General features: G+C 36.3%; 2 protein-coding genes and 1 long non-coding RNA gene across 3 annotated transcripts; all 3 read right to left on the bottom strand.

The window, feature by feature from the left end:
• Nucleotides 1-7,078: 7,078 nt before the first annotated feature.
• On the bottom strand, nucleotides 7,079-8,821 carry LOC116106420. The gene is made up of 2 exons (XM_031392788.1): nucleotides 8,415-8,821; nucleotides 7,079-7,681 (listed from the first exon to the last, which is right to left on the bottom strand). Exons 1-2 carry the CDS (start codon nucleotides 8,817-8,819, stop codon nucleotides 7,079-7,081), a joined length of 1,008 nt encoding a protein of 335 aa, XP_031248648.1. The 5' UTR covers nucleotides 8,820-8,821.
• Nucleotides 8,822-9,570: 749 nt separating this feature from the next.
• Nucleotides 9,571-9,932, bottom strand: LOC116106414. The gene is made up of 2 exons (XR_004124316.1): nucleotides 9,873-9,932; nucleotides 9,571-9,729 (listed from the first exon to the last, which is right to left on the bottom strand). It is a non-coding gene; the product is annotated as an uncharacterized LOC116106414 (long non-coding RNA).
• A 77-nt stretch (nucleotides 9,933-10,009) lies between these two features.
• LOC116106419 lies at nucleotides 10,010-10,925 on the bottom strand. The gene is made up of 4 exons (XM_031392787.1): nucleotides 10,596-10,925; nucleotides 10,494-10,551; nucleotides 10,108-10,361; nucleotides 10,010-10,024 (listed from the first exon to the last, which is right to left on the bottom strand). The coding sequence occupies exons 1-4, from the start codon at nucleotides 10,923-10,925 to the stop codon at nucleotides 10,010-10,012; spliced, it is 657 nt and encodes a 218-aa protein (XP_031248647.1).
• Between the last annotated feature and the right edge of the window lie 10,489 nt (nucleotides 10,926-21,414).

Below are 21,414 nucleotides of genomic sequence, written 5' to 3'. Positions count from 1 at the left end.
TACCTACACAAACCAGCAGAACAATCTCTACCAATCCATCACCATATCCTACAATCAAATCCATCCAGTTACCTACACAGACCACCACAATCATTTCAAAAAATTCAGTACCAGATTCTGCAACTAGAACATCACCAGATTCTGCAACCAGAACAACACCCTTACCTACACCAACTACCATGATTACATCCTCTTCACAATCAATACCACAATTTCCAACAATCAGGCCTATACCAACTGCAACAACTGCACCATCATGCTCTCTTGAAGTTGATCTGACTCCTTCATAGTTTGTTAGCATTCCATCAGTCTTAAATACTTCCACCAATGTTCATCCAATGATTACAAGGTCTAAACTGGCTGAGATACACTCTTTCTTTGAAAAGTCATCAATTCAGCCCTCTATCCAGCCTACACATCAAATTACAGGTTCAACTCAACCTAAAAATCACCATACAGCTCTTATACTTACTGGATCAGTGATACCAGAACCAAATTCAGTTCAAGAAGCCTTGAAGAATACTGAATGGAAAACTGCAATGCAGTGTGAATATGATGCTCTAATTTCAAATAACACATGGACACTTGTACCTTTTTCATCAGAAATGAATGTTGTTGGAAACAAGTGGGTTTTTAGAGTAAAGTATAATGTTGATGGCTCTCTTCAAAAGTATAAAGCTCGGTTGGTAGCCAAGGGATTTCAACAAACCCCGGGATTAGACTATTTTGATACTTTTAGTCTAGTTATTAAACCTTCAACAATTAGAATTATCCTCACTTTGGCTGTCACCTACAATTGGGATGTTCAACAAATTGATGTGAACAATGCTTTTCTCAATGGAACTCTAAATGAAGTTGTTTACATGGTGCAACCTCCTGGTTTTGAAGATACTATGAAACCACAGCATGTGTGCCAATTAAACAAAGCTTTATATGGGCTCAAACAGGCCCCTAGAGCCTGGTTTGATAGACTGAAACAAGCACTCCAGAACAAGGGATTCAGAAATTCTGTATCAGATTCAAGTCTATTCATTCTCAACCAAGATGCACACATCACTTATGTTTTGGTGTATGTTGATGATATCTTACTAACTGGATCTAATATGACATATGTGAGTACCCTTGTGCAGGAACTTAATGATCAGTTTTCATTGAAAACACTTGGGTCTTTAAAGTATTTTTTAGGCCTTGAAGTTACCAGGACAGCCACTGAAATTCATCTAAGACAAACCAAGTATGCCAATGACTTGCTACAAAAAACAAAGATGATGGAAGCCAATTCATGTGTCACTCCTATGACCACAGGATCAAAGTTGTTTCCAATGGATAGTGAACTATTTTTGGATCCCAGTTTGTATAGGAGTACCGTGGGTGCTCTTCAATATCTCACTTTAACAAGACCTGATCTCAGCTTCACGGTGAACAAGTTAAGTCAATTTCTACAGTCTCCTACTGATCTACATTGGCAGGCTTGTAAAAGGGTCTTACGGTACATTCAAGGCACAAAAGATTATGGCCTTAAGTTCACACCAGCTGCCTCTTTAGAGATTGAGTGTTATGCTGATGTGGATTGGGGCAGTAACATAGCAGACAGAAGGTCCACAAGTGGGTATTGTGTCTACTTAGGACCCAATCTAATCCAATGGAGCTCTAGAAAACAGAAGGTAGTAGCTCTATCCTCTATTGAAGCTGAGTACAGAGCTTTGGCACATACAGCCACTGAAATTGCCTGGTTAAACAGTGTGTTCAATGAATTGGGTCTGTCAATTACTAAAATTCCTGTAATATGGTGTGACAATGTGAGTGCTGGAGCTTTAGCTTCTAATCCTGTATTTCATGCTAGAACCAAGCACATAGAAATTGACACACACTACATCAGAGAACAGGTTTTAGCCAACAAAATTGTTGTGCAATATGTTCCCTCAAAGCTACAGATTGCTGACATTTTAACGAAGGCTCTTCCGGCTACTCAATTTGGAGAATTGAGAGCAAAACTAAATGTTGTTTCTTATTGTTGTAGCCAATAACTTGCAGTTGTTTGAGGATATTCAATTAAAAAAAAAAAAAAAAAAAAAAAAAATTGAGGGAGTAAACTGCAGTGTTGCAGAGAAGAAAATCCAGCAGTAGTATTGAGGAAGTTAAACCGCAGTAGCTTGGGGTCAGTTTAAACTGTAGTAGCTTGGAAAGTAAAATTGAAGTGTTGCAGAGAAGAAACTCCAGCAGTAGTATTGAGGAAGTTAAACTGCAGTAGCTTGGGGTCAGTTAAACTGCAGTAGCTTGGAAAGTAAAATTTCATATGTTGCAGAGCAGGTTTTGTTGCTGTCTTTGTTTACAGTAGCTTGAGGAGTATATTGAAGTATTGCAAAGTAGTTAATAGAATGAAGTAAAGGTTTTGTTGCCGTCTTTGTTAACAGTAGCTTGAGGAGCATATTGAAGTATTGCAGAGCAGATGATAGAATGAAGTAAAGTTGTTTTGTTGCTGTCTTTAATTAACAGTAGCTTGAGGAGCATATTGAAGTATTGCAGAGCAGTTGATAGAATGAAGTAAAGGTTTTTGTTGCTGTCTTTATTTGCAGTAGCTTGAAAAGTAAATTGAAGTGTTGCAAAGCTATTGATAGAATTAAAAGGTAGAAAGCTGGAGCAGTGTGTCTTTGTTTGATGTTTTTTTTTTGTTGTTATTGTTGTTTTGCACAAGCTTAAACTGCAGAGCAGTTCAGCTTGAGGGAGGCTGTTGGACTGAAGAATAAAACTGCACCGTTTAAGAATAAGTGATACGGTAGCGTTTTCTTTATGTTAGAGTGTTGCTTTAGGCAGCTCAGCTAAGACACTTATCGTGTCTTTCTTCTTTATAAGAAATATGGGTATAAAGTGTACAGTATCAGTGAACTTTACTAATTGAAATCAGATACAAATTTTCTTCGTTCTTTCTCCTCTGTTTTTCTTCTACTCTCTACTGTTGATTCATATAGTTTTCACATCCGGCGTCTCATCCACATAGGAATTATTAGTATTGACTATTGAGCTCGTTAAAATGAATTCCCTTTTTATTCTATCTCTAATTTTTTTTGAAATTGTGTCAAAGACTCTTGAAGATTCAAAGGATGTTTAATGGTTTTCTAGAGTTGGAATTAGCAAATTTAAGATATTTGGATTGACAGAAAAGGAGAGAAAGTTAAAAGGAAAAGTGAGAGAGAATGAAAATAATTTTTATGAATGAATTGGAATGGAATGCATTTTACACTATTATTTTTCCCTTTTAGCTGAAGCACGAAAATTTTAAAAATTTATATGTATTTTGACCTCTCTTATTCATTATGTATTACGCTTTGACCCCTTTTAAATTTACTTTTTATTTTATTTTATTTTTTAATTTCATTAATTTTTTGTAGTTTGATCTTCTCCTCTTTCTTAACATTACACTTTAAATATAATTTTTTAGTTCGTCCCTCCTTGTCATGTAAAGTCTACAAAACCTGTGCATGTTATAGAGCATTAATAAATAGACAAGCATAAGTAGGGGCAGAGCTCCATTCAAGCCTCAAAACTTTATATGAATGATTATTTATTTAGTCCCTTTAAACATTGAAAAGAGATTTCAATAAAAAAATATTACATTGAAAATTTAACAATTTTGTTTTTTAACGTTTGTTGGTAGAATAAATGAACAATTTTTTTTTTTTTACATTTTTCAATAGTTATACATTTATTTTATATTTATTAAAATTAATATATAATATATTATTAAGTTAACCAATAATATAATTAGTTGAAATATAATTTTCAAATTGTAAAAATATTGTACAGAATGAAATTATATATCCATTCTAGTAAGTATACATCGAACATCACTTTAAAAATAAAAATGCCAAACTCATATAACTATAAAATTTCAAAAAACATAACAAACTTAAAAATAAATATTTCCAAACCTTATTCACAACTTATTATTTTCACATTACAATAAAAAAGATTAAGCTTTAATTAAATAACAAATATTTTCTCATTACAATAAAAGGATCAAGGTTTAATTAAATAATGAAAATCTTCTTAAAGTTTTTGAAATAACAAAAATCTTAATATCTCTATGGTGCATTTGGTTTAGGGAATGTTGAATTACTGGGAATGTTATATTAATGGAAAGTTAGATTACCTTGAAGATTACCGAGAATCTTTAGGAAAATATGTTTGGTTAGTTGGAATAAATTGGTGGGTATGTTATATTAATATGTTTGGTTGGGAGAAATAAAATGGTGGGTATGTTATTTAAATTATTAAATTGCCCTCTTTTAAAATATTAATATAATACTATTTTTATTATTAATTTTTGAATAATTTCTTTTAACCTCCAACATTTCAGATATAGCTAAAACACCACAGCTTATATAAAACTTTAATTTATAACAAAATCACCCCCACCACCCCAAGCCACTGCTTGCCATCTGCCATTGGAAGTTGCCAAAAGTCATTGAAAATCGTTGGGAGTCGCCGAGAGGCTCGATATGGCCGTTTCTAGCCATATTGATGGCCTATAGTGGCCATGTCAAAGTAGATCTGATTGGAAATGGCTAGATCCATGGCTTTTAACGACCATATCTGGGCGAGATATGGTTGTTAACGGTCAAATCTATTTCTGCTAGAATAGATATGGTCGTTAACAGCCAGATCCATGGCTGTTATGTCAGTGTATGCCCTAAGAACCAATCATGTTGTTGGTTTCAGGATATTATATCTTGTAAATGTATTATAAATAAAAGAAAGTACTCTTATTTCACATGTTGATTTCGTTTATATTATATTTGATATTACATGTGAAATGTCCGGATGACACGAATCTTCAGAAGATCAAATCATCGAAGAATTCCCTACACAAATAATGTTAATTGGGTAATAACGTTGCATAGTAGACATACTGAAAATCTCCATTGAATATCATGTGATGATATTAGTGTGTGTGACTATAAGAGATATGTCACTAAGGCATTAGCATAGATAAAAGGTTAGTGAACCATTTATTGAACACAACCGATTACGATGAATCACATGGACATTTAGAATGTGGTCAATGATGTATCGTAGGATCGTGCTAGTGTACCACTAATCCTTAGATCTGAGACATCATAGTTAGATTCAACATAAGATGTATATGGTCATGTATTGTGTAATAAGCCGGTTTGGTCATATGTTATTTATGTGCGAGAACAAGTGATGGTCAAGATGGGATCCGTTAACTCAAAATAGTTCAATCTCGAGCTCCCAGACGAATGTCAATAAACATGGGAAAAAGGAAATCTCTCGCTAGAGTATAATGAATGTCAGATGAAAAGTAGTTTTATGTTAATGAGTTTCCTTGTATCGATTGACAATTTGATTAAAGATTAAATTAAGGGTTTTGACATACTATGAACCATTCTTAATTGGGATTAGATGACGAATGGTTTTTACTACATGGTACATACGATCAGAAAAGGTTAATTGAAGTTTACACTTTATTATGGTTTAGGGGTTATGAAATATTGCTAGGCGCCTACCATAATCAGTGGGAGTTTCGATTATAAATAGCTATAACGAAATATACCGAAATCCGAGATTAGGCCCACGGCTAGATCAAAGTGAACCAAAATGGTCACACATAAAACCAAGCTCAAGAAGAGAGAGTAATGCATATCATTGATTGGATTAATAATGTTCTAACGTAAACAGTTGCATCCGAAATAATGTATTGGTGAGAAATGATTATCCATGAATAGTTCACTAACCAAGGGTAATAAAGATTTATCAAATATTATTATTGAATTGAATTCAATAATGGTGACAAAAGTACATTGATTTTATTCTAAATAGTTAGAATATTTAATGAGATTAAAATTTAGGCTAATTATGAATTAACCATAAAACCAAGGACTTGACATAAATGCTCTTTTCCAATATTAATTTTAAATGTTTGAGGAATTCTAAGACAATTTAAATTTGCACTTTGTGCCCATGGTATATAAACCAAGTGTTAAACCATTTTCATTCAATTGAAACAAAACCACTCTCTCACTCGCTCGACTCTCTCACTCTCTTGATTCTCTCTTTCTTGGCTTGTGTGGATCAAATTTTGAGATTCTTCAAGTTTACTTGAAGAACTAAGACTCTAAGAAAGAAGATTCAAGTGTTGAATAGCAAAGGAGTATGTAATATTTCATCCTTACCTTGAAATGTTTTGAGCTTATGTGTTATGTTTGTGTTCTACCTTACATCCATCATCTTGTTCATTATTTTTACACCATTTTCATATCCAAAATACATGAATCTCAACACGTTAATGGCCATATCTCACCCAGATCTCACCCAGATATGGTTGTTAATGGCCATGGATCTAGCAGTTAACGACCATATCTACTTTGATATAACTGTTTTTGGCCATAAATATGGCTAGAAACGGCTATATCGGAGCCTCCTGACGACTCCGGCGACTTCCGATGGTGGTTGGCCAATTGCCCACGGTGATGGTGGTAGTCTGCAATTTGTTTTGAATTCAAGGGTAAATTTGTCCAGAAACTTAATTAAACAAGGGTAAAATTGTAAAAGCTAGATTAATGTAAATTGATTTTAAAACATTGGCATTATTGTCCAAAAATTTTATTAATAAGGGATAAAATTGTAACAAAAATATAATAACTAAATAATCTTATAATACTTAAGAAAATGGAGGTTATTAGATTACCTGCAATATTATAAATAGTAACTACCATTGGTATTGAAAGATTAACAGAATCTTATATTATTTGACAATCAAATGTAGTAATCAAATAATATAAGATGACATAACTTCAGTAGTCCTATATAACCCACAACCAAATGCCCTCTTAAGGTTTAGGTATTAAAATAAATCTAAAGAAAAAAAGTCTATAAACATAAACTCATAATACTCTCAGTTTTAAGAGGTTATTAAAGATTCATTAACAAGAGGAAGAAATTTGTTGTTACATCAAACCGGGGGTTTTCCTAATATGTATAGAATACAAATAGGATTCTAATCTCTCATTATCTAATCACTCTGGAACGAGAGTAACTTCAACATTTTCTCTCTGACTCATCTAATTACTCGGTTGAGTACACGTTTGCTTGGCTTGCTGAAAAGGCCAGGCCGATAGGTGTAAATGAGCAAGTGCCATATGAGGGAAAATTGCGAAGCCATAAACAAGAGCATGAGCGAACAGGCTGATACTCCCACTAAACCAAGCATCAAATATGCCTTTTTCTCATAGAAAATCTGATAAACAGTTGTGCCAAACGCTACCATCATTGACGTTATGGAGATGAACATGATAACAACTCCGAATATGAACTTTCTAGGAAGGGCCTCAAGAAAATCATCTTGTTTGTAGCGTGCAGTGATGATGGACATGAATATTATGGCGGCCGCAATCGATGAGAACAAGGAGAGTGCATCTGAAAACCCAAATGTCATGAACACACTCAATTTATTGTAGCCACCAGTTCCACTGAATGCTGCTTGGAAAACTAGTGTGGCAGTCACTGTTGCCGCTACTATGCTTGAAGTTGCTGCTTGCTTCATCCATTGCTCACCTTCTGTAACAAGTTTTTTATGGGACTTAAAAAATACTGTAGCTGGAGTTTCTCCTACACAATTTTCTTCGTTTTTGCAGTCGGCAGGTACAATGTTCTCTACTTCCTGTATAACATAAACTTCGTAATTACAAAATAACATAAATATATGAAACCCAACAAAATGTCTACTAAGTTAGGAGGACCTAAGCGTTATAAACTAAATTCTAAACTCATTCGCTAGTAATGTATGAGTAGAATGTGACGACTGAATTGAACATTGCCCAAAACATGTCTATTTGGTTAGGAGGACTCAAGTCTTATAAACTAAATCTAAAGCTCATTAATTCACTAGTAATGTAGGAAGTCTTCCTAAACTAAATCTCAAACTCATTGGCTTGCAATATCGGATGTAATAATTGACTTGAATTTTGAAGAGTTGTGCCCATATTTCTTCTAAATTGAATCTCAAACACATTTGTTGGCAATTTAGGATGTGATGATTGACTTAAACATTGACGAGTGACGCTTCTTAATCACCTCACCTAAATATTATATCCCGCGTTTAGAAATGGACTATTAAAACTGTTTCTTATTTAGCCTGAAATCACTACATTGCTACTTATATTTCATTAACAAGCTAAACTGTAATAATTGATTACTGATGGGACAAGATATGATAAGATTAGACTATAAATTAATTATGTGTAACGAAGCTCATATTTCATTAACAAGCTAAACTAAATAACATCGTAAATATGAACTTTATATATTTCAAATCAATCTTAGTTTTCACTACCCCAAAAGTCATGCAGTAGTGCAAAAAGCAGCAATTTTAATGTTAATATCAGAAGTCTTACCTTATACCACTGTAGCTCACGCTGCATTTGAAAAGCTGCACCAGCAATGACATTTAGTTTGTTTTCGGGAGCTAGCTTTCCAGCAAAATGCAAGATGTTGTTCTTGTCAATGTCTTGAGACATTAATAACAAATGTTTGTGGTCAGTCATTTGATATATGAGGTTAAATACTTTCTCTTGACGATTCATGACTGCTAAGTGGAACAAGTTTTGATTCTTTTCATTCGTAAACCAGATTGCATCAGGATATGACTTTATAATCGCTTCCACGATTTCGCAAACCCCTAATTCTGCCGCTAAAAGGAGTGATCGTTTTAGTATCAAACAAGTTGTTGTATAGTCAGTTTTACCTTCTGCAATTACCTTGCACAACTTTTTGACAAGCTCAATTACTTTGTCATGCATCAACTTTGTTTTTCCTTTTTTTTTTGTATCTGCAAATTAAACAGACTCAATGGTCAACAATGACAATAACTGTATATTTAACCTAGTAAAATGTTTGAGTAAAATACTAGATAGATTTGTTCTTAGTGTTTTGAAAAATTATGTTTAAATTGCTATTAAAAAATAATTTTCAAATTAAAGTACAATTCAAATGTTTGGGTTGTATTTTAAATATTTGCAAATATGTTTGATATAGTATTCAAAAAATGTTTTCATATTAAAAACTATAGAAAACTGTGAAACGACTTTTAATTTTATTTTTATTTTACATTAATTTTTAGGATTATACAATTCTTGCATCAAATGATCTATACTATAAAATATTAAATTAAAATAGTTTCAATTTCTAAAACTATACAAGTACTAAACTACTATATTGTAAACTTGAGATTGTGTATTGTGAAAACATAAGATTAGGATTCTCTCCTGATTTAAGTTTTACCTAAACTTTATATAATCGGTTGAAATGTGGCTACTAAAGAATGTATGGTCATGATTCACTAATTAACTTTTTTCTTATTTCACAATTCGAAAACAATAATACTAATTAATAAATAAAAGCAAAATAAAAGCAAAATAAAAAGTTTCAATCCTTTTTTATTTGAAATATTTTCATTTGTAGAATATTACTCGAATGTTTATTAATACATGCTGATCTAAAATAACTTTTATACAGCAATAAAAATTAAAAACAAAAGAAATATATACTCACCCTTAGAAAAGCGAAAGTATTCCCGAAACGGTAGCTTTCTTGTTCCTCCACTTGGAAATGCAGATGGCTTTCTGGTTATTTCACTCAAAAGAGAGTCACCACCATAAAACGTCATTGTCGCTAATATTGGACGGTGATTAAGCAAGTCTAAAGCCAAGTCTGATTCATAAGGAGGAAAGTTACTGTAAATATGTATCAATGAAGTAAAATGAAACTTTCATCGGCATATTGAAAGTTAGTTTTGAAAAATCAGCTATGTAATCAGTTATAGTTAGTAGTAGCAGAAGAAAGAATTAACTCACCATAAAATTCAGCAATTATAAGGTATTTTGCGAAAAGAACACCTGATGTAAAACGTGTTGGAGAATTATAATCAAAATCTTCGATGCTGCTTTGCAATAAGTAGTCGACCATATCCTTTTGACCATGTCGAGTGGCCTCAACCAAAGGTATCCTTTTAGAATTGTTTAAATTATGAATTAAACTTTGATCTTTATCTTTTATCAATATCATGCTGGCTGCTCGGACATTGCTAACAATTGCAGCAACAGAAAGGACCGTGTTGCCCTCTTTATTTTTCTGTGACACTTGATCCATTGACATCTTATTCAATAGATACCCCACAATATGATTGGCCTTGCCTGTCCCAACAGCTACATGAAGAGCTGTGTCTAAGTTTACCGTAATCCTCGCTTCTAACGCATTCTCATCGTTATCACAGAGTTCTTGTACAGATTGCAGATCGCCTTCGAGTATAGCTTTGTATAATGGCAGGTATTTCTTGAAATCCTCTGCGATAAAAAGAAAAAGAAAACTTTTCAGACTTTTTTTTTTTTTTTTTTTTTTTTTTTTTTAAAGGTTGTTGTTGGTTGGAATATTATTTATTAACCTCTGAAAATGTATTTTAGTTTTCCGCTACTTACCCGGCTCTCTCCCTTCCGCTGACGCGGTAGTCTGCGAAGAAGAAGAAGCGATTATAAGCTGTAATGAAGAAGAGATCGATATTGTAGTTTGACAGCGCGTACCTGAGCATTGCCTTGGAACTCTTCTTTCAAAGCGTCCCATGCTTCTTTCGCCTTCTGAGCACGAGAAATTTTGCGGAAAATATTATCATCCACGGCTTGTTGAAGGATGAAAAGTGCTGCTGCATCATTTTTCTTACTTTCTTTCAACTGCTTCTGTTGTTGTTCAGATAGAGTAGAGCCGCTGATCTCTAAATAGTTTCCATAATTAACAATGTCCCATAAGTCTTGAGAAAAAAAATATGTCTTCATCTTAAAACTCCAAACATCATAATTTTCCCCAGTAAAGATGGGGATAGGAAGAGCAAGTGGACTGGTGTTTCCTTTGGCCATGGCGAGGAATTCAAGGTATAGTATTGAACCCTGTTGCCTATGTATATATAATGAGGACAGTTAGTATTTGGTAGTTGATAATTGCAAGAAAGTATATGAGAATGGCAGATGTACATGTGCTATTTCACTAAATAAAAAATCTAGAATATAATGGGGTAGTGTAAATAGTATGTATCATCACATGTTTATCAAATTTTCTTTTTTATTTATCCATCTTTATTATTTATGAATAAGTATCTTTATTGTTTGATCTATAACCACTACCATAAGAGGAGGTTTTTGAAAATTAACAATACATGTCTTTGTTTCATAAAGTGACAATGAGACTGTTGAATATAAGTATCGAACTCTGTTTCCTATTTATATATAAATATAATGATGGAGAATGCTCATATAGCACAGCTATTATTTGGTACTTGGTAACAGCAAGAAAGTAGGTAGGACGGGGTTTGTTTAGTAATTGTAAGAAACCGGGGGCTGATGTGTGATCTGGCTAAAAGGGTATTAGAAATTAGAAATAGGATGAAGGGTTTTTGTGTAAAGGGAACTAGGGGAAACTTTTTTTTTTTTTTTTAATGGGAAAATCTTGAACATTTTGGAAGTAATACATGAATTATCACCAATTCTTTAGTTTCCTCGATTACTATTTGCATAAATATTGTAATAATTTCTGTTTGTTAATGGAGAGAGTTCGAGAAACATATCTTTTTTTTGGTACCAAGATAAGATCTATAAATCTATAATTAATAACAAAAAAAAAGAGATTCATACCAAAATTTCTAAAAGTAAAAGTACACGAACAATTATTTTCTTTAAGCTGTGTTGATGTTTAATCCTTTGAGAACTTCTGGATAGCTGCATTTGTACATATTGACAATCAGAAACTGAATTTATTAAAAAAATAATAATAATAAGTGTTAACATGAATGGAAACTTTATGTGAAATAATGTGTTATGCCCAGGAAAATAAAAGGCTGACGTGGAAATGTCACGTGAAGGTGACCTGCTCCCGTCAAAGCAACACGCACACGTCAGACCTGCCAAGTGATATGGGGCTCACACGCGTCCATTTCCCTGCAATAAGTCGTGCGATGTCAGCTTGGGAAAAGGAAAATGGGACGTAAAGCCGGATTACATCCTGACAATCACACCAAACCATGGATTTAGTGATGATTATACGCTTCAGTTTGATATAAAATGAAGAAGACCCCTTCATTAAGGGGATTCGGCCATTTTTCATAAAAAGAAATCTCTCTCTTCTGTAAACATTTTTACTTTTTCAACTTATGTAAGTCAGCCCGCAACCGCGACCTGACCCATACTAACATCAATACAAATCAGTGGACGTAGGACTTGCTACCTTAGCATCCGAACCACTTAAAAAACTCCCTTTGCATTTATTTCGCTTTATAAATTCCATTTTCATGTGTATTAAACAGCCAATCAACGATACACACGTGAGAATTCGTTGGTGCTTAAACTGAGCATCAACATAATGTAACAACCTTTTATTTATTTATAGAACTTTTTATTTATATTTTATAGAATAATAGTATCGAAAGAAGTATTCCAATAACCACTGGAGAGTAGCTGGTGTTCTAGTTGTTCCACACTTTTTGAAGGAAGCCATTCAATCTCATATCGAAAGGAGTATTATATACACCGCTTAGGCCATGGGTTACACAATAGTGCCGTGTTTTATATCTATATATATAAAAAATAAATTAAAAAAATAAAAAAAAGTACTGAAGACTAATTAGTGTTAACTTAAATAGAAAAATAAATTTAGTTCTATAGTTTGAATTTAGAAAAAAGAAAGAAATATAAAAGGCCAGCAACGTCCACAATCTCGCTTGCGTAGCCAAATCAAAGCCCGAATTGTTCTTTTTTGTGTGTTTTGAAACTTGTATCATTTTTCTCTTTTTCATAAAACTATGTCCCCTAATTGATAATACCCCAAGTGAATAAACTTATTTTATTTATTTTTTGTGAATTATCATCGTTAAAATATGTCTAGTTTTAGTTTGTCATAAGTATATAATATTGTATTGATAACACCAAATTTGACTAGAATTAGAATTTAGCTTCAGAATCATGGCCTACCCTCAAATTTTAAAGAAATATATAAATATTTATATGTAATTTTTTTTCTTTTTATATCAATTTTAACTAAAAACATAGAATATGAATATTATATACTATTATATTTTACTTTGGTCCACTTTAATAAGAATTTCTAGATCCGTTACTGTATATAATCTTTCTAGATCTCAGATTTGACAATTAAAAGGATTTTTTTTTTTCTTTTCTTTTTTTAAGAATCTAAACAGAGTGAGCGATAAGAATTCAAAAGAAAGAAAATCAAAACAGCCCCTTAAATTAAATAATTAAGGGGCTGTTTAATTTTATCACATAACACATAATTAAGGACCTTTAGGTTGTGACTTCACACAAATATGTAGGAGAAAATCACGGAAAGAGATTTGAGTAGTTCTATGATGTCATCTGCAAGATTTAAAAGTTTTCTTTATTAATTATATAATTTCCACTCCACATATGTGGACTTTTGGTTTTTTTATTGTGCTTTGATTTTCATAATAATATTATAATATAATATATGTATTTTTTTAATAGGGAAACATCAAGTCATTTTTTTTAAGATCTTGATCCACTAGTGTCAAATGTTAATAGATGCATTTATTTTACTTGTACTTTGATTTTTGTAATCTACTATATTTTTTAAAATTAATAAATTAATACCCTTTTCTTTACTTTATTAATAAACAACAGTCTGTTTCTAATTAATTCTTGGTCCGCTGGTTACTACTGCCATATGTCAACAATTCATATTTTACTATACTTCAACCTTTTAATCTACTAGAATTTTTTAATAATTATTAAATTAATATCCTATCCTTCATTCACTTTAATAAGGTAATACAAAGTCTGTTTTTATTATTTCTTGGTCCACTAGTGTCATGTCCCAGTATTTAGTATTTTATTTTGCTTGCTCTTGTTGAAACAATCTAGAGAGTGCTTGGAATCAATATAAACTCACAAATAATGAAAAATAGTAAAGAGAAAAAGTGCGTAATCTATCTTGGTTTACCCAAACTTGGGCTAGATGTAGCAAAGTTTAATACTATTTCAATATTATCTATATTCTCTCATTACAATAAATGTATTTTATTATGATTTTTCATATCACTTATATAAAAGAATAATATGTTTAGATACTAAGATTCTTATTCCTAAAACAAACTCTAATACGAGACCCCTGAATACATCTACTTAGCCTACTAACATTGAAGCAGCAGCTCACGGCTATAGCTTGAGAGTGCATGAATGTCGAAGTGGCTGCCACCTCCAATACTTGTAATCTGCTAAATATTATAAAAGATTTATAATAAATTAACACCCTACCCTTTACTTAAATATGCAAACACAAAGTTTTTTTTTTTTAAAATTAATTTTTGGTGCACTAATGTCTGTATCAATATTTGATATATTATTGCGCTTTGGTATTATACATTAAATAAAATATGTTGAATTTGTATTATATAATGTGTTTATTTTATTTGAATTTGAAGATTGACCCAGAATTAATAACAAAAGACTTTGTGTTTCCTTACTAAAGGAAAGGACAAAGGAAACGACAGAGTATCAATCACTTTAATAATTTTTTTTTAAATGTTGCAGATTACAAAATCAAACTACTGTAGTTGGCAAAGAATTTTAATAGAAAAAGACTTTGTGTTTCCTTGTTTGAGTAAAGGGTAGGGTATTAATTGACTATATTTTTTGGATTACAAAACCAAAGCATAATAAAAAACCAAACATTGACACGTGACAGTAGCTGACCAAGTTATAGAAAAAGAAGACTTTTAACTTATATGTAGTGGAGCCAAAATTATAAATTTGATAGTTATTACGTAGTGGAGCCGAAAAAGAAGACTTTTAATTTAAGATATAAAATAAATCTCTAATTCTGGCTAATGGCATCTACAAGGAATCTCTTCCCGTTATTTCCTCCCACAAATTGTCATCTAATCTTCAGATCTGAGATCCGGATGAGTTAATGTCAACAAATATGGAAAGAAGTTGCCTCAAACGTGTAAAACATTTAATTCCTTCCCAGCTGTGTTTATAACTATAAATTTATATACAATTTGTTATGCTTGAGACCTGCTCCCGTCAGAACGGCAAGCGCACATCAAGCCTGCAAGACGTCATAGAGCTCCCACGTGTCCATTCACTGCTCCAAATCGCGTGAAATCAGCTTGGAAGGTGGGCAATGTGACGTAAAGCCGGATTTAGCCCTGACATTCACACCAACCCACGGATTTAATGATGGTTACCTGCACTCATCTCACTATAAAAAGAAAAGACCCCTTCATTGAGGGGATTCGGCCTTTTTACACTCTGAGCTAGCTTTCTCTCTCTCTCTCTCTCTCTCTCTTGTATTTTTGTTATTTTTCCTAATCATTTGTAAGTCAGTCCGCTGTTGCGACTTGACCCTCAATATTAATACAACAATCAATGGACGTAGGACTTGCTACCTTAGCATCTGAACCACTTTAAAAACCTCTCATTACTGCATTTATTCTACACGTTATCAATACCCACGTGTGTCTCTTGGCCAACCAACGTTACGCACGTGTCGATTAGTTGGTGTCAAAATCACACATCAACAATTTGGCACTAGAAGGAGGGCCCTGATTGAGTGTTCATTGTAATAGCCGCTTTCTACTCAAATACTCATGAAACATGTACATAATAAAATGCATATAAAATAGCATAAAAAGGTTGGGCCCAAATTTTTCTTTTATTAAATATATACATTATTTAAATACAAAAAGTTGTATCATGTACAAAACATCAAAACAGGGTGGACAGTGTAGCCATTTCCCTTCGCTTGCCGACGCCCATCCGACCGTGTCCTCACCTAGATCCCGCAAAACATAAAAATCAAAGGGGTGAGCACAACTAATGCTCAGTAAGCAAATCCTCTACTCATCTATCCCCGTAACTCTCTCTCTCTCTAATTCATTCCTTACAACTTCTCATTGGTATTTCTCTCTCTTTTTCTCTTTCTTAGAACTCTTTTCTAATAACTCTCTTTAGTAAGTCACGGCCCCATCTGACCGGGGGCACGGCCGGGACTCGCTCCCACTCTACGTGACCTCTACTCATTCTAGCTGATCGGACTCGGTTATGCATGGATTCGGAACCCTTGGCCATGTGAGTGTATACTCTCTCTCTCGGGTACTCGGGTATAGCCCTCATCCGCATGCACTCTCATGGGCTACACCACTTCTCTATCTCATACTCATGCCGCTCTCTCAATGCGGCGTACATGCGGGAATACTCTACCTATTACTCACGGGTTTCCCATCGCACAACCTACTCTATTCTCTTTCTCTTAACTCTTAAAGTAGCTTATACTCAAATTCTCTACTAAGTCTCAAGCTACTTCTTAAGTGTATAACTAGCTCATGCTCACCAATACACTAATGAAGTGCCAAATACAAGATTTCCTCAAAACAGTTATTCTGCACAAGTCACACTAAAAAGGCCATAACTTGCGTTATGTACCTCGGATTACTACGGTTTTGGTCTCGTTTTAAAGCTTAGAAACAGGGCTATAACTTCTATGTTTTGGTCTCAGCCCAATTCAATCCGTAAGATACCCAAAAATTACTTAGAAAGTTACGGCAGTGACAGGACAGATTTCACCTAGGCATTTCATCAAACAACTCATGTGCATATAAACACTCTACTAAAATTACTACTATACTTCATTCTCTAGCCATCCAAAATGGGGGAAAACTCCCTCATGTAACCATAATCCCTGTCAAGAGAAGCACTTCCAAAAAGATTTACACAACATCCCTCAAACTTCATCTCAAACTCCTTTTCCCATCACATATCAAAAACACTTCTCAAATTTAATCATACCCAACTACTAGGACTAAGCACACATCTCATCTCAATTTTCAGTAGGTATAACATATACATACATAGTTAAAATAAATTTCTACTCAAAGCTTATTCAAAACTTAACTTGGTTGGATTTACTTACCTTGTGAGGGAAAAAGCTTCTCTAATACTTTTCCTTTCCTTTAGTAGCTTGATTTCTCTCTACAACTTTAAACAAAAAATAATATAAGCTTTAACCAAAACATACTAAAACTCTCATCTAAAACAAGAATCCTTACCTTAGGATGCTTTAGATGAAATCTCTACTCAAATTACTCAAAATCTCTCTAAATCCTTTAGAAATCTCTTGGAAGATTGATGGAGAAAATGAGAGAACTTAGGCAATGGAAGAGGCGGTGGAAAGGTGTGACTAAAGAGTTTCTCTACACTTAACTCTTTTTAGCTCATATATAGCATCCTTTCCCATTTTGCCCTTTCCCTTCCTTAAAACCATCCATGTCCTTTGATTCTTTCAATACACCCCCATCCAAACACAACCTCTACTAAATTTCCTTTCATTTTACTCCCCACTTTTCCTACTAATTAGGGGTAGAATGGTCATTGTGCCCCAAAAGAAGAATTCTCTAGAAAACTCAAGAAACTTTGTATTAGGCTCGTCGCCGCGGCGAAGAACTTTGCGTCGCCCCGACGAAACAGGGCAGAACCTACCCGTGGGTGCAGCTCTTCCTCGCCGCGGAGAAGCTTCTTCTTCGCCCCGGCGAAGATTGGATTTTCCAAACTTCACCAAAACTCAACCAATTTCAAGGCAACCATTTCAATTAAAGACTCACCAACCAACCTTGACAACACACAAACTCAATTGAAGCTAAAACAGTAAACTTTTAACTAATACAGCAAATCTTAAACACATACCTCAAGTGGGATATTACATTCATCCTTCATCAGGAGAATCTCCAACCTACTAGTCCTACAGCAACAAATGGCCCACCAATCTGAACCTGAGGAAGCCAACCAGCGTGCTGAGGGAGTTGCCCTAACCCAGGGGGATACCTCTTCTAGAATACTTCCAATTCCACAAGATGCTGCGGTGGATATCCCAACAGCTTCGTAGCTTGACCCCGCCATCAGAAGCTACCTGGAGAGATTCGATAATACTTTCCAGACGGTCAACCAAAGACTAGATCGTTTGGACCAAGGCGTGCCATCTAGAACAGTTGGGGTGGTGCAACCGCCAAAAATGCCTACAAGTCGCACGAAAGCGCGACAAAGGGAAATAGCCTGTGCCACGAGCACTACAGCGCGTAGACGTAAGGGTAAGCAAGTGGCAAAAAACAAGCCTACAGGCTCCAAAGGGCCAGCGAACACAAGCCGTGCCCCAAGCAGGGTGCCGGCAAAGTTGAGACTCGGTGAAAAAGTGAATCCCGAGTTGTCCCATGCCACAGCGCAGATGAACCCAAACAAAAGTGCTGGGCAGGGTGATTCTTGTCACCGCCAGCAGAATGATCCTGATCGCTATCATGCGGGTGGTCCCCACACCTCGCGGGGCGGTTCGTACCACCGTGAGGGTCGTGAAAATACCCCGCACCATCCATCGCCTTCACACGCCTCTAGCCAGCGTGTGTCGAGAGCGGCCGAAAGTGCCGACCGAGGCAAAAAGGAGTCCGACCTTCGGACTTTCCTGAACTATAATCGCAAGGGCCGGACTCGCATTGGTGAAAGCAATCCCCAACTGGCTCCGTTACCACAAATTGAGGAGCTACAGCGAGCTCTGGACATGCTGAGAAAGCGGCAAAACGAGTAGGCCCAGTCACCTCTGCATCCTCCTTCTCTCCCGAAGTGTTAGCTGATCCACTCCTACCGGGGTTCAGAATGCCCGATATGCGGCCATTTGATGGGAATCATGACCCGCAAGATCATTTGTATGAGTTCAACGACCTAATAGAGCTCCAGCAGGTTTCAGATCTTGCAAAATGCAGTTGTTTGGCCGTGACTCTAACTTCTCATGCCAAACGGTGGTTAAGGTCGCTCCCAACCGAATCAATCAGTTCGTGGCCTTAGATGAGCACGACGTTCCTACGGCATTTCTAAGCAAATCGAAAGTTTTCGATGCCCTTGAGCTATGTCAACAACATAAGGCAGGAAAAAGATGAATCCCTACAATCCTACATCGATCGTTTCCATATAGAACTCAACAAGGTGGCTCATGCCCCCAAAGAGTCCATCTAAACACTCATAATAGCTAGAGTTCACCTGCAAACCGACCTGTGGAAAGAATTACAGGCTGAGGACGATGTTTCCCTCACCAGATTCTATAACCTCGCGAAAAAATATCTCCGTATAGAGAATTCATTGGCGGCACTCCGCCGTCGCTATCCCGGCACCTCGAGCAGTATGTTTGGTCGAGGAGAAAGTAGGAGAGCTATTGCAGAGGAGACATTGACAATCAGCGAAAAGGAAAGAAACCCCGCTACGAGCACAAAAAGTCCTATACTCCTGTTCCTCGTCGTGATTGCGACAGAACCCAATACACTCCGCTAAATGTGTCCATATCTGCAATCCTTGACAAATCGGAGGAGGCCAGCCTACTCGGTGAGCCGGAACCCATGAAAACCCCTACTACGGCCAGAAACAGCAAAAAATACTGTAGCTTCCATCGGGACAATGGGCATCACACCGATGAATGCCGAGCTCTAAAGCAAGCAATCGAAGAGCTCATCAAGAAAAGGCACTTCAAGGAGTATATTGATGACTCTGCTCCAAAAGAAAAGAACCAAGAGGGACAAGGAAAAAAGCGTTGTGATCGCTGAGGGTACATGAGTGTTAACATAATCTTCAGAAGGCCGCACCTCGCGGGAAACACGTGGGGTGCACAGGAAAGGTACGCTCGCAAAGCGTATCACGATCCGATCAGGGTAATGAACACATCGCAACGACCACAAAAGGCTCGAAAGGAGGAGCCGATTACCTTCTGCGAAAAGGAGGCAGCTCGCTTGCACCATCCTCACGACGACGCCCTTGTAATCACGCCCCTCATAGGGCACCATAACGTCCACAGAATGCTCGTGGACAACGGAAGCGCTGTGAACATTCTGTTCTAGACCGCTTTTGAAAGAATGAACCTGGATGAGGCCGACCTGAAGCCCGTCTCGATCCCCCTTTATGGCTTTACAGGGGACCATTTAATCCCCAAAGGGATGATCCAACTCCCGGTCACGTTGGGCGACTATGACGAGGTAACTAAGGTAACTGAGTTCTTGGTCGTAAATTGCCCGTCCGCCTTCAATGGGATCCTGAGGTGACCTTTGCTAAGAAGCTTCAAGGTCACTTCCATATACCATCTCAAGATGAAGTTCCCCACCTCAACGAGGATAGGGGAAGTGAGCGGATCGCAAAACGCATCTCGCGACTGCTACATAAAAGCGGTGCAGATGGCAAGTAAAGGAAAGGGCATTCCGCGAAGTGCACCCCAACAGGCTATGGCGATCAGCAGGATCGAGCTACAACCTAGCCCAGCAGAGGATAATATGGATCCTCGAATTCAGGAGATCCCTTCTAGCGGCCCGGTTGGGAACTTGTCTGAAGTATCAGTCGACCCGAAAGAGCCAAGCCGAGTGCTAAGGGTTGGGAGCAGTCTCAATCCTCAGCTCACGTCCGAACTAATAAGCTTCTTAAGAGAAAACATTGATGTGTTTGCCTGGTTGCATGCAGATATGGTCAGGATCAGCCCAGACATTATTTGTCATGCATTAAACGTCGACAGTGAGGCCAAGCCAGTTCGCCAAAAAAGAAGAGCAATGGATCCGGAGTGGTATGCTGTATTAAAATCAGAAAGCGAAAACCTCCTCCGAAATGGGTCCATCCGAGAGGCACTCTACCCAACATGGGTTGCCAATCCGGTCCTGGTAAAGAAGCCAAATGGCAAGTGGCAAACCTGCGTTAATTTCAGTGACCTCAACAAGGCCTGCCCAAAAGATAGCTTCCCTCTGTTGAGAATCGACCAGCTCGTGGATGCCACCTCGGGGCACAAGCTACTAAGTTTCATGGATGCATACTCGGGATACAATCAGATCCCAATGTATGGGCCAGACGAGGAGCATACGTCCTTTATTACAGACCGGGGGCTTTACTGTTACAAAGTTATGCCTTTCGGCCTCAAGAATGCTGGCGCAACCTACCAGAGGCTGGTTAATCGAATGTTCTCCGACCAGATCAGAAAAACAATGGAGGTCTATGTGGATGACATGCTGGTCAAATCCCAGGTCGCCTCAGAACACATTGCTCATCTCGCTGAGATGTTTGACATCCTCCGACTGTACAGAATGAAGCTGAATCCTCTCAAGTGTTCATTCGGGGTATCATTAGGAAAGTTCATGGGGCACATGGTTAATCAGCGAGGGATAGAAATAAACCCCGAGAAGATTCAAGCTTTGCTTGATATAGAGAGCCCGACCAGCAAAAAACAGGTCATGAGTCTAAATAGGCGAATAGCAGCACTTAGTCGCTTCATATCGAGGCTAACAGATCGCTGCTTGCCCTTTTTCAATGTCCT

The sequence above is a fragment of the Pistacia vera genome, unplaced genomic scaffold (assembly GCF_008641045.1).
Source record: "Pistacia vera cultivar Batoury unplaced genomic scaffold, PisVer_v2 Contig514, whole genome shotgun sequence".
NCBI classification, from domain to species: domain Eukaryota; kingdom Viridiplantae; phylum Streptophyta; class Magnoliopsida; order Sapindales; family Anacardiaceae; genus Pistacia; species Pistacia vera.
This window is presented reverse-complemented; position numbering and strand designations above follow the sequence as displayed.

What these genes read in the sequence shown, in the direction of transcription:
- LOC116106420 (XM_031392788.1), bottom strand. Translation starts at nt 8,819, where the DNA reads ATGCATGACAAAGTAATTGAGCTTGTCAAAAAGTTGTGCAAGGTAATT. An exon ending in GTGAGCTACAGTGGTATAAG is followed by an intron (nt 7,682 to 8,414) that starts GTAAGACTTCTG and finishes TATGTTATACAG; the next exon opens with GAAGTAGAGAACATTGTACC.
- LOC116106419 (XM_031392787.1), bottom strand. Translation starts at nt 10,925, where the DNA reads ATGGCCAAAGGAAACACCAGTCCACTTGCTCTTCCTATCCCCATCTTT. An exon ending in AGTTCCAAGGCAATGCTCAG is followed by an intron (nt 10,552 to 10,595) that starts GTACGCGCTGTC and finishes TCTTCATTACAG; the next exon opens with CTTATAATCGCTTCTTCTTC. An exon ending in AGCGGAAGGGAGAGAGCCGG is followed by an intron (nt 10,362 to 10,493) that starts GTAAGTAGCGGA and finishes TTTTTATCGCAG; the next exon opens with AGGATTTCAAGAAATACCTG.